Genomic DNA, 13,934 nt, shown 5'->3' with positions numbered 1-13,934 from the left:
ACGTAAAAATTACATTCTGAAAACTAAACAACACTATTGAAAGAAATTGCAGAGGTAAATAAATAGGAAAACATCCCAGGTTCACTGACTGATAGACTTCACATTAAGATGACCCATGAAATTGTTCTACAGATTCAAGGCAATTCCTATCAAAATTCCAATGGGCCTCTTTACAGAAACTCACAGGCTGATCTGAAAACTTATGCAGAAATTCTAGGGTCTCAGAATAGTTGAAGCAATCTTGAAAAGGAAGAATAAACCTAAATAGATAGATCAGTGTGTTAGAATTCAGAGTTCAAAAATAAACCCTCAAATGTACAGTCAACTGATTTTTGACAAGGATGCCAAGACAATTCAATAAGACAAGAATGATCTGTTCAACAAATAGTGCCAGGACAAGTGGATATCCACAGGCAAAAGAATGAAGTGGAGCCTCTATCTCACAATGTACAGAAAAAAATAACTCAAAAATTAGCCTAAATGTAAGAATTCAGACTGTAAAACGCTCAGAAAAAAACACGTGTAAACCTTCATTACCTTGAATTACACCACGGTTTCTTAGATGTGACACGAAAGTGTAAGAAATGGAACAAAGTAGGTAAATTAGACTTAATTAAAATGTAAAGCTTTTGTGTTGCAAAGGACACAATCAAGAAGGGGAAAAGACAGGGGCACCTGGGTGGCTCAGTTGGTTAAACATCCGACTTCGGCTCAAGTCATGATCTCATAGTTTGTGGGTCTGAGCCCCACAGCAGGCTCTGTGCTGACAGCTCAGAGCCTGGAGCCTGCTTCAGATTCTGCGTCTCCCTCTCTTTCTGCCCCTCCCTTTCATGCTCTTTCAAAAATAAATAAATTTTTTAAAAAATTAAAAAAAAAAAAAAAAAGAAGGGGAAAAGGCAACCTACAGAATTGGAGGGAATATCTGCAAATCATTATCTGATCAGGGGTTTCTATATCCGGAATATATAAAGAATTACAACCCAACAACAAAGATAGACCAAACAACCCAACTGAAAATGGACAAAGGATCTGAGTAGCCATTTCTCCAAAGAAGATATACAAGTGACCAACAAGCACACGAAAAGATACCCAATAATATTAGCTATCAGGGAAATATGTACAATTCGAAACCATAATGAGATAGCATTTAACACCTACTAGGATAGCTATAATCAAAAAGACATCTAATACCAAGTGTTTCTGATAATGTAAAGAAACTGGAACCCTTATACACTGCTGGTGTAAATGGCGCAGCTGCTTTTGCAAAAACAGTTTGGCAGCTCCTCTAAAGGTTAAACAGCAAATTACCATATGACCCAACAATTCTAGTTGTACAGTTTATGTGGAGAACTGAAAACATATAGCCACACAAAAACCTGTACACAAATATTCACAGGAGCATTATTCATAACAATGGTGTAACGTTCAAAAAGTGAAAACAACACAAATGTCTACCAACTAATGAGTGGATTAATAAAGTCTAGTATATCCGCACAATGGAGTATCATCCAGCAATAAAAGGAAATGAAATATTGATACATTCTACAATGCGGATGAACCTTGAAAAACTCATTCTCAGTAAAGAATTCAGTCACAAAAGACCAGATATATAATTCTATTGATACAGACTATCTAGAATGGGCAAATCTACAGAGACAGAAAATCAGTGATTGCCTTGGGTTGGGGGAAGGAGGGAGAGTACGTGAAAGGGAAAAAGAAAGTAACTGCTAATGGGTACAGGGCTTTTGGGGAGATGATGAAAATGTTTTAAAATTGACTGTGGTATTGGCTGCACAACTCTACAAAATATACTAAATACCTCCTGAATTGTACACTTTATATAGGTAAATGGCTAAGTGTGTGAATTATACCTCAATAAAGTAGTTACTAAAATTACTGATGGTAATATTAATAGCTAAGTGGATCCTGTTAGAATTTAAAAGGTTAAACTAATTATTCTTTATATTAATATCTTTGTCGGCCCTGTCTAGTATATGGTGTATTTTTCTTGGTAATGATCAAGATGTACCAACTTCTCTGTCATCTCAGTAATGGTAAAAACACACATTTATTTGCACAACAAATTCCTAATTTATCTATTACATATCTAAATGGCTTGAAACTATATGAGACACCAAGAAATGCAAGCCAGTAAGACTTACTCCACAAGCTAAGAATCTAGTAGATGAATTTAACAAGTAATGGTAAATATGGGTTGAACAATGACAAATATCCAGATGAAAAGTATCTTGAAATGTGACACAGAAAACAAACCCTCTTGGAGTTTAGCAGCAGGAGTGCTGCCTCAACCAGGATGGACCCTAATGATCAATGTCTTTGGAGACCTCTCTGTTCTAATCTAGCCATTAGCAAACACTGATGCTGCATACCCCTTCCCTGGACTCGCTTCCACTTCTGTAAAATGACGTGGGTAGACTATGTAATATAAAGTTCCTTCTATTTCCAAAGTTCTATTTGTTTGTTTATTTTTGAGAGAGAGCGCAAGGAGGAGAGGGGCAGAGAGAGAAGGAGACACAGAATCCAAAGCAGGCTCCAGGCTCTGAGCTGTCAGCACAGAGCCTGACGTTGGGCTCAAACTTACAAACCGCGAGATCATGACCTGAGCCAAAGCCGGATGCTTGACCGACTGAGCCACCCAGCGCTCCATCTCCAAAGTTCTAATATCGACGTTTAGACTTCAGTTTAGTCCAGTCATAAAAATTAACTCTCTTGTTTCCACTGGATACACGGCCAAGTTAAATTGTCAGAGGAAAATGGCAAAATGATGGAAAATAAAAATGTACATTTATTTAACTGGTTAGTCATATATACATTTTATATACCCTATAAGGAAGGTTAGTCCCTAGGGCATGACTACCTACAATACTTTTCAGTGTACTGTGAGCTTATTGCCATATGAAATGTATTCTCTCAATCTTTACTTCTGTGAAATGTACATAGTACAATTCTTAATTTAAAAAAAAATCAATAGTCCTGAAATTCACTTCTTTGTGTCAAATAATAAGTGCTTGTGTTGACCTTTGTAAGAGATGAAATTTTTAAAAAACACATTTTGGTCACAACTGGTTTTAAAAACAAAGAATCTAAGTATTGCCTAATTTTACAAAAAAAAATACATCACTGAAACATTCTGCGGTGCTTTTTAGATAAAAAGAAAAATTATTATCAAAAGGATAAAAAATTATTCTGTTACAATAAAGCATTTTAGCATCTTTCACGTTATTCAGGTACTTAAGAACATTGTTTATTAACACACTATTTTTAAAATTTCTTTATACAAACTAGGAGATTTCGAAGAAAATTAGACTAAGTCAGTTAAACGCAAGACTTAAATTTGTTAAGAGTGACTGAATTTCAAAGAATATAGCTAGTTTTATATTTTAGTTTCAAAGTTTTCTGAACCTGTAGGTGTAACTTCAGTTGACTGAAGCCCTACCAAGGGTATTCAATGCATGTACTCAATTTTTGTAAGGGAAACTGTTGCATTCATATTTACTGACTGTCTACCATGCTAAACACCAGGAATACAAATGGATAAAACACAATCCCTGCCGCAGGAGAAACTGATAATTTCATGTTAACCTCCACATATTAAGTTAGGAGGTAATAGAGATTTAATAGAGGAGGACATGTAATTCAACATGAGGGCACCAGAGTAAGGTTTACTGGAGGCAGTGGTACTGAAGCTTGAAGGATATGTAGGGGTCAAACAGTCGGTGGCTGAATTAAAGGCAGAGGTGGGTGGCAGGCAGTATGGACTGTGGGTACAAGGCCATTGCAAAGAGAAGGAAGGACATTCCCAAAACAAGGAAGCAAAGACTTGCAGATGAGAAACAGCATGGTTGCTGCTATATGGAGAACTGCAAGCAATTTGGGGCAACAGGAACAGAAGCACAGGATGATGAGGCTGAGGAAGCCTCATCTGATGACCATGGAGTGGTCTATATATATACCATGCCACTGAAACTGTGTGATTTTTGTTTGTGAACGAACACCTGTCAGAGTAATATGTCACCAAAGAGGACATACCCAGGATTCATCTGCACATATATCCTCCCAAATACCTCCACCAAGAGTTTATAAGTTATTCCAACAACAAATATTACTAGCTAGAAATTGCTTAAAATTCTTCCCATGAGTTAAACCATTCGTAAATCAAAGTTTCCTCTGGAAAGTGTAGACTAGAAACCAGATGGGTCATCTAGTCCCCACCCCTCTGTGTGACCTTATTTTTTAAAAACTTTATTACCTTCAGATGAACCTTGCACACTTCACTTTACTACAGACCTCACCATTTCTTCCACACCACAAGTGTCACACATTTACATAGCCTGTTTGACCTCTGCCTCTGTACACATCTTGATCTTGTCCCTTACTTCTCTAATAAGAGGGAAAATGGGAAGCCAAATTCAAAGAACATTTTCCTCTAAGTCCTAGAACAGAACTATCCATATCACATACCTCCCTTCCAACAGAATCTCCACTATGGTCTTTTAAAACCAGAAATGAAACAATAAAAGGAAATTTAAAAGCCCTCTACAGGGAAGAGATCATAGTTAATCTAGGATCAATCTGTCCCATTGTGAATAACCACACCTCTAACTCCAGCTAGTAATTTTGAAAATAGAAGCTCACAATCACTGGAATGGACTGGTAAACATTCTTTCCCATTAATGATACTGGTAGGGGGAAGAAGGAGAAGGGACTAATTCCTGATGGAGGTGAATTAGTAATGTCTTTGTCTCATATAAATAGTATTTTTCTTCTTACAAATAACCTGTATTAAGTGTTAATACCTGAAAAAATGCTTCAGCAAATTTCCACATTTTCTTCAAAATATTTTAGAAGACGTTAGAAGAGAATAAGGATTAGTTCTTGAAAAACGCAAAGTAAAAATTTAAGTATACTTATTTAGAAAGCTAATAAAGTAAACACTTCGGGTCACTAAACTCTATTTTTTTATTGCCTGTTATTCAAAAATACATACATTGTTTCTCACTTCCCAGAGAATGTAAATTGTATCTATTACTGAATTACTATAGCACCTCTTATAAAATGCTACCTGTTCACAATCAAGGTAAAGGAAATTCTGACATTTCTAAATTGTTAAGTTACAATCTTTCATAATCTGTCTTAGTTAATTTTTAAAAAACCTACTCTAAATTTTGAGGTTCCATGGTGGAAAAATAACAATAATTATGTCATTTTTAACTGTTACTATAAGGGAAATCCTACAACTTAAATTTTCATCTATAATTATATTCATGATAAAGCACTTCTTGTGAACTCAAGTCCCAGTTTTACACACAAAATCTTAAAAAAATTTTTTTTTTAATATTTTTATTTATTTTTGAGACAGAGACAGAGCATGAGCAGGGGAAGGGCAGAGAGAGTGGGAGACAGAATCTGAAGCAGGCTCCAGGTTATGAGCCGTCAGCACAGAGACCGACGCGGGGCTCGAACTCATGGAACTGCGAGATCATGACCTGAGCTGAAGTCAGATAGATGCTTAACCGACTGAACCACCCAGGCGCCCCATACACACAAAATCTTATCCAAACAAGAGTCAGCCACAGAAATTATATCTATTTTAGTTCCCAACTAAAATCTTGTAAATTTTGCCTACTATCCATTAGAGGGGGAGACAGAAGGCACAGCTGTGGAGAGTATAGAACCCCAGAACTCAAAACTTTTTTCTTGTTTCTATCATCTTTCGAGTAAGTACAAACTGTATTTGATTCAAGATAAAGCACTTCTTAACAATTCTAACATATAAGTAAAATTGTGTGTAACATTTCCAATGAAATTTAGTTTTTGAAACTGTACAAAAATTCCTCATCAGTTTTAAAATAGTAGCTTTCTGAAACTCTGATAATGGATGAATTAATCTATTAAATAGGAATGAAATGAACCCACCCAGATTCCATAAATTTGAGTAAAATTATAGTTATACTGATTTAAAGCAAAATCAATGTACTAAAGAGTGATATTTCTGCATACATCCTTTAATGAGTATCTGTTGGAAACACACAAAGTGGCAGAAAAATCTCTTTAACAGAAGATACATGCAGTACCCCCAAAATGTAGAAGTTCTGGCAGCACCATAAGAATATATTATTGAAACATTAAAAGAATGTAAATATAATCAGTGCTTAAAAGAATCTTTTTTCCATTAAGATAACCAAAACGTTATTAAAATTCGTCACTACGAAAATAGTTTCACGAACTACTAATGCATGTGTATGTCTGTTCTGGACTCTCAGAAATATGGTAATAGCACTTATTTATCAACATATTCCTGTATATTTGGGAGCATAAATTTACAATGAACAAAATAAAAAGTTTTAGTTTTCAGTATTACGTTGTAACACCAGGACACTAATAAAATTAACTATTTCCAAGAGAATTTTAAACAGCTTTAAATCTTAAAAAAACAAATCCTATATTTTCTTCTTCTTAAGTGCTAACAAGTAATTTCAGAATTCTATACAGTCAATGTTATGAAGAAACAATAACTCCCTGGAAGGAGAAAACAAAACCTTCACCCAATTGTATATGCTGGTCTATTAGCATATAGCTCTTCATTTAGTATATAGCTAATCCAAGACTAAGGTCTCAAAGGATGCCCTGAACACTTCAGTTGGTCAGTGTATACCTGCTCAGTCCCAAAATGATTTTTATCATTTAGGTTAAAAAATATTTTAAGAAAATATAGCAAGTTAGATAAAATGTAATGCTATTTCCTCAAAGAAATTAGTGAATATTTTCATCCTCACAAACTCCCTTTTTTACACACCCTAAACTTTAAAAAAGCATTTAAATAAATACATTATAAATTTATTAATTTATTGAAACTTACTCAGTGAGAATGTTTTTGCATAGGTTATGGCAAGGGCATAAAACAGTACTTTAGCACTTGACTAAGGAGTATTTAACAGCCCATACATTTCAAAATTTAGTTCAGCAGTATAATTACAAATCAAAGAGTAAATAATTCAAGGTAACCTGATAATGCCACTGAATTAGAGAATATAAAAAACTGTACTACCCTCGTAAATAAGTTTTTAAAAAGCTAAAAAGTAGTTTAAAAAGTATTTGTGGATGAAATTATGTCTGAGATTTGTTTTAAAAATAATACAAAAGTGGAAGAGTGTGCAGGGATAGAAATGAATTGAGATTAGCCATTTTTTCATAATTCTTGAAGCTGGGTGATGCACTAATGGGAGTTCATTACAGTATTCTTTCATATACATATGAAAAATTGTATAAGTTTAAAGAGGAACAAAAAAATCTTGCTTATATCTTTAAAGCTAGTACTTTTTAAAAAGTACATAAAACTTACAGAGAGTAAAGAGCCAACTGTAGCAACATTACTAAAATTTTCAGGACCAAATGAAAATCAGGGCTTTCTTTTGGTATGTTAATTAATTCATGAGATTTAGGCATACAGTTTGAATTTTAAGAGCACAAATTGTCTTGCTACGTGCTATTACACCATCAACTCTTAATTAACTTGACTAACTAGATCACTGTTCCCCATATCCTTCCTTTACAAAGGACAACACATAGACATAGACATTCGAGTGTTTTGCTCCTTATGTAGCAATAAGACGGCAGAACAGAGAAATGCTGGCAAAATATTTTTTGTTCATTCTTTTCTCTTGAAATAAGGAAAAAAAGGAAAAATAGCCTAAATAAGCCTTAAAACCATAGACTTTAATTGTCTTCCTTTGCCACGGGAAAAAAAAAAGTGTTTCAAGTGTAAACACTTACAAGTTTCAGATTTAAGTGAAGATTACTTTAATATTCTTTGTGTTTCTAATTCATGAAACACTGATCCTATGTCTACAGAGTTCTCCTAGGACAGGAAGTTATTAACTTCCTGACAACAATGTACATGTTATGGGAATGGAGCTAAAATACACTATTAACCGGCTGTACCTACTGGGGTCAAAAGGTGATCTGTACTACTACTAAAGTTTTTACTACTGAACAATGTGACCTAGCACAACTCACCTAACCTCTGTGATTTAGTCTCCTCATGTGTCAAAGGTACACATTTTCAAACTTGGATGTTTTACACCATGATCCAGAGCACACACATAAATCTGTATATGACTAAAATAAAGTTTCTACTTTTAACGTGAATTTTACTCTGATGTTTCCTATTTTATTATGTTTCATTTCTCAGAATGCCATGAATAACCTAAATTGATTTCAAACTACCAGTTGGAAGATCTTGGTTTATACCATCTTTAAGGTCTCTTCTGTTATTTTGGGATTCTAACATTGGCTATAAAACATTCAGTCTTCTATTTCAGGTGGAAATCAAACCAGTTCAGAAAATAATCTTCAAAAATCTTATAAACTAAAGAATATTTAAAATACTCTAACAGGAGAACTATAAGATTGTGTTAATACCTTTAACATAATTAAAAGCTTAAAATGACTTGTTAAATTCTTTTCAGAACTCAAAATATCTCCATGGCTAATCTATAGATTCTACCAAAGAAGCTGTATCTTCAAATCAAAGTAAGTCCTATTAGACTCCCAGGAACAGAGAAAATCAATAGATGACTAATTCTAGTTAGTAAATTCAAGTACAAAGGATTAGTAAAACAAACATTCTGAGAATTTGGGGTGTATAATGCAGAAACAGTTTTTTACAAATGTTAAATATAAAAGTTCTTATTTCCAAAAGCTACAGTATTCAATGCACATGGCTCATTTAAGTGTTAGCCAAAGAAATCAAGTTTGTAATTATATGCAGTGCATTTAAGTCTTTGAAATGGGTCTGCTAAATTTAATAGGAATAAAATTTTTCCTTCCCTTGGCATTTTTTTAAATCTACATACTAATCACATTGCTCTTTAATTCTAATTGTATATTCAAAAGAAGTGTGTACTTTATAAATCAATGTGAAAATGCAGTCTTCAGGAAACTCAAAAATTTTCATGTGTTCAGTAATGTTTATAACAACAGAAAAGAGAATATGCTTACACTGCAATAGTTAAAGCATGATCTCCATGATAATTCTAAGATATGTCTACTGTTTTATGCAAAATTACTGCATTTTTAGGAACAAAATTAGAATACCTCAAAGTCAAATAGTTTTCCTCACACATTCTTAAAAAAAACCTGTAACTAATTTCTTCTTCCTCAATCTGACCATGAGGTCTCTCAATGTTTGTCTCTGATATGTATAATCTATGCTGCCTCTAACAGTCAACAAATTCAATAGAAATTAGAATTCTCATGGAAGAGTTTGGATGCTATCACTTCACAATTTTTCTGAATATGCTAAAGAATTTGATTTTTTAAGAAGTGGTCTTGAAAAGAAAATAGTTTTCCTATGTTGTGCATCTCTTAACTTTATTTAAAATTACCTAGTCAAAAGTTTCCAAAGGATGAAAATTAATTTTAAGACAGTGACTAATAGGTTTTTGTTTACATTTGCAAGGCTACAGTTCCACAGACCTCCCTACATCCTAAAAATACCACAGAATAGCAAATAATTAATGTAACTGGTTTAGAACACGTTTAAGATACATTGTATCTTTTTCAAGTACCAAATTCTTTTAAAATTCAGAAGTATGTGAAGATTTATCTTCTGTTAGTTGATATGCAAAATCTAAATCTGACATTAACACTAATAGAAGTGACAATAACTTGTTTCCTTCTGTGAAATCCTATGGTGAGATCACCTCTAAGAGTACGGTAAAGCTTAATTTCAGAGTAGGAAGCCTGTTTTTTTAAAAAAATGTATAACCCTCAAGAACACAGATGAAAGTGGAAACCAGGTTAACAAAGAGGCCTTTTACGGCTGTGGTTAAAAAAAAAAAAAAAAAAAAAAAAGAGTAGAAGAGATTTATAATAAGATATTGTTTCACTGAAAAGTGATTTGTGCTGCAATTAACTAGGTAGCCCTTTTTCTACATAAAGGAAATGTTCATTCCAGTCCATCTAGCCATCCATAAACTATAAATTATAAAAACCTTTCTGAGGTTAACAAAAAAAGTAAAAAAGGGAAAAAAAAAAAAAAAAAAAAAAAGACTGACCTGGAATTTTCACTCAGGGTAGTAACTTTGCAAGATTTATCTAAAACCAAGTAAGTTTCCATATTTACACATTTTACTTAATCATGATGGTTGAATTGAATCTGTACCTATGTGAAAATGGCAATGCATTCTGAGTTGGTTCAGCCCTTGGTTCTGAGTTCTGTGTCACGTCAGGTGCTCTTTCATCATCTGTTCCATTGATACTTTCTGGTGTTAAAGGAGACTGAAGATCCCCGCCTGCTGATTCCTTTAAAAAAAGGGAGGTAGGGGATAAAAGTGTTATGCTTTTGTTAAAATACACAAGATTATCTTCAAGTTAAGAGTGACTCTGATGTATGTTTACTTACAAACCATATTTCCATTGAAATATGAGTCAAAGATTTAAAAAAGGAAATTTAAAGGAGAAATAATTTTTTAAAGCAAAGCAACTCATAAAACTATCTGAAACAATACAATTTAGAAATGTAAAGATAACACAATTTAGAAATGTAGTTTCAAAGAATTGAAAAGCTTTTGGGTTTATATAAGCAATTAATTGGTTAGAAGAAAAGATATTCAAAGAATTACTGAAGAAAAAGAAGATAGCACAAAAATGGAAGAAAATGTGATTTTACTTGGGGAAGTAGGAAGGCAAAGGGAAGAAAGAAATCAAGTTTTAATTTTTTTATCTGCCCTACTTTTCAGTTCCAGAGTTATCTACAAAAGCAGCCAGAAATCTCTCTGTAACATATACAAAGTGAGTTTATTTCAGCTTTTCTTGCCTGTTACTCATAATGGAATTATTTTTCTTCACAAAATTTTCTGTCTTATTTCTACTTTTAATTAAGATTTGTCTATCAAGGCAAACTTAATTTATTCTTCTGGAAAACAAGTGGACTTTAAAATGCAGCTTTAACTGACACTTATTATTGTCACTGCATCATAAGATTATCTAAATTTGGTATTAGTAGAGATCAGAATGAGGGCTCATTGGACAAACCTGTTAACCAGGGGCAATCTTAGCATGGGATCATTAAAGTGCACCTTTGTGGACCCCTTGGGATCTCTGGGCACTGAAAGTTTACAACTGAAATATTAGGCTATGCTAGTGAAGAAAATGAAAACATCAGTGTCCAAGAGGAGAGTGGGTAGGTATGGTCACCATCTGCCAACTTGAAAGAATACAGGTTTTCTTCAAATAAAAACAAGACAGGCACCTGACCTGGTTTAGTTCCTAGAGCATATGACTCCTGATCTCTACTGGACTGGAATCTCTACTCTAGAGTTTACTTTAAAAACAAAAACAAAAACAAAACAAAACAAACAAAAAAAAAAACAACCAACAAGAAAAATATGTGTAATACAGGAAAATGCTTAGAATTAGAAAAATATGTAAATATAAGGAAATATCTAGATTATGATAGTTTATTTACTTTACCTAAAAATATTGCACATGGAGAAATGTTAGGAATATAGAAAATATTACTGTGGTGAGGGTAACTTTCTTTTGTGGGCTTCTGGTTTTAAATTGTATGTATTTTATTTCATATGTAAATATTTTAACTCATTATACCATAATGCTATTAATTATACAAGCTTATTAAAAGTCAAAAGGCTACTTTCTTGATTCCACCTTATCACTTAACTATTTTTCAATTATTAATGGAATTTCCATATTGACCTTTAATTTCATTCTCCTAAATCCTCTTTGTTTCTAGTAATTGATGGTCAGTCCAAGAATAAGGTTTACAGTATAATGTTACAACATAAAACCATATCCAAGGTGGTTACTTCTAGGTCAATTATGGATCACGTGAATCAGCCAGAAAAAGTTTAAGCAGCAAGAAGAAATTAATCAGAGCTACTTCTTTCCAAGAAAGACCAAACCAAACTAAAATAATCAAGGTGGACTGTCCAATCAGCTAAACAGTAAGTTGATTCAGTGGACATGAGAACAAAACAAGTTACGTTGTTAACCGGAAAGGGCATAACCAGCATTAGCAACTAAGGATTCACCTAGAGATTTGCTAGAATTGACTGATATGAGTGTGAGGGACAAAAGTAGATCAGGATTAAAAGAGAGAGAAGAAAGAGGGACAGTTGTTTGATTTCTGGTTCTCACTGCCTTCGGGGGAAAATGAGTGTTTGGGTGCATGGGTCTTGGGGGGATTAGGAAAGCTGATGTTACTGAAGTAGAAAAACCATTTCAGAGGCAGGAGAAAAAGGAAGAAGGAAGGAGAGGAAGAAAGGGACCGAGGCTGCAACAATTCCAGTATCGTAATTCAACAAGCTTTTCATTAGAAAACTTGAATATTAGCTATATTTAATGAAAGGTAGATTTAGTTACCCTAGACATTATATCTAAAGTGAAAACAAAAAGCCCAGAGCATGTTTTTTTTTTAAAACAGGTTAAAAATTCATAAAATCCTAAGAAAGAGTTCCAACAGTGCATAGGAGCATAAAAGGAAAATGAGATTCCTTTGACTTTTAACTGCCCCACAGGTAGTGAAAAGTATTCTGTGAAACTTTCCAGGAATTTCATATATGCTGAAAATAGCACAGTTGTTTTATTTAACATATTCCAAACTAGTTCTTTTTTAATCTAAACTTTGTGTAATTTTTAAAAATGTTTATTTATTTTGAGAGAAAAAGAGAGAGAAAGAGAAATCAGGGAAGGGGCAGAGAGAGAGAAAGAAAGAGAATTCCAAGCAGGCTCCATGCTGTCAGTGCAGAGCCCAATGCAGGCTCAATCTCACGCCTGTGAGATCTCGACCTGAGCCAAAATCAATAGTCAGGTGCTCAACCCACTGGGCCACTCAGGTGTCCCTAAAGGTGTACCTTCCATCAAGTCAACATTTCTATCTTTAATTCAAATATTAAAATAAAAAACTTGGAGATGTATTTATTTGACTAGAAACTTTTCAAAGAAAAAAAAGGGTAATTTGTCTTTAAAAAGACATTCCATTTTTTGTTTCTACAGTGCTGTTAATTCTTTTTTTTTTTTTTTAGTTTATTTATTTATTTTGAGAGAGAGAGAGTGAGCAAAGTGGGGAGGGGGCAGAGAGAGAGGGAAAGAGAGAATCCCAAGCAAGCTCTGCACTGTCAGCACAGAGCCTAATGTGGGGCTTGAATCCACGAAGTGAGATCATGACCTGAGCTGAAGTCAGATGCTTAAAACCGACTGAGACACCCAGGTGCCCCTAGAAAGACATTCTTAAGCTAATATGGCCATTTTAAGGAAAAAATTATCACACAATACCTTCTTTGATATATGTATGTATGTATATACATACACCAAAGGTGATAAGAGAAATGAAAAATGTAAAACATAAAATACGAAAACGTAAAACACGAAAAACAAATGACCTGGGCTCTCTCTCCAGGCCTTAGGGTAGTATCACCAACCTCCTCTCTGGTGTCTGTGCTGTAGTAGGAGGGTGGGCCGGAAGGATGTGATGGCACTGCCCTTCCCCACTAGACTAAATACCACTAACATCTTCCTTTTAATTCCAATAAAGACTAAATTAAAATTCCTGTTACAGTTTCATCCTTTCTTACTTCAGTAAAACAGAGTCTCTTCTCTTAATCATTTAACAAATATTCAAAGAAGACTTATTCTATTTCCTGTCGCTTGTATTTAAATGAAGATGAGAATCCTCTTTTCTGGGCAGAGGCTCAGACAGGAAAAACTGAGGGACAACCTTAGGATTTTGAGTTCCCATGGCTGTGGATACGGAAAAAAATGCTAGGGAAGAGACACAGAAGGGCAAAAAGATATATAAAGGAAGATAAGGTTAAGATAAATGTCTACGATCACAAAGCATTCCCTTTACCTGGTCACCATCTCTGAAATCCCACTTTCTGACAACCACAGAG

The 13,934-nt window shown here is 34.0% G+C and overlaps 1 protein-coding gene across 3 annotated transcripts in view; it reads right to left on the bottom strand.

The window, feature by feature from the left end:
* Nucleotides 1-13,934, bottom strand: part of HOMER1 (homer scaffold protein 1) — a 144,047-nt gene that overhangs the window by 61,387 nt on the left and 68,726 nt on the right. For 2 of the 3 annotated variants that reach the window (XM_019462912.2, XM_019462910.2), the window contains exon 5: nt 10,187-10,326. The exons of the other annotated variant lie outside the window; for it this stretch is intronic. In XM_019462912.2, coding sequence (XP_019318457.1) covers nt 10,187-10,326 — 140 coding nt within the window. The remainder of the gene's footprint in view (nt 1-10,186; nt 10,327-13,934) is intronic. 3 annotated transcript variants of the gene reach the window in all.

This window comes from Panthera pardus, unplaced genomic scaffold (genome assembly GCF_024362965.1).
Source record: "Panthera pardus isolate Hobbes unplaced genomic scaffold, ASM2436296v1 HiC_scaffold_2, whole genome shotgun sequence".
NCBI classification, from domain to species: domain Eukaryota; kingdom Metazoa; phylum Chordata; class Mammalia; order Carnivora; family Felidae; genus Panthera; species Panthera pardus.
This window is presented reverse-complemented; position numbering and strand designations above follow the sequence as displayed.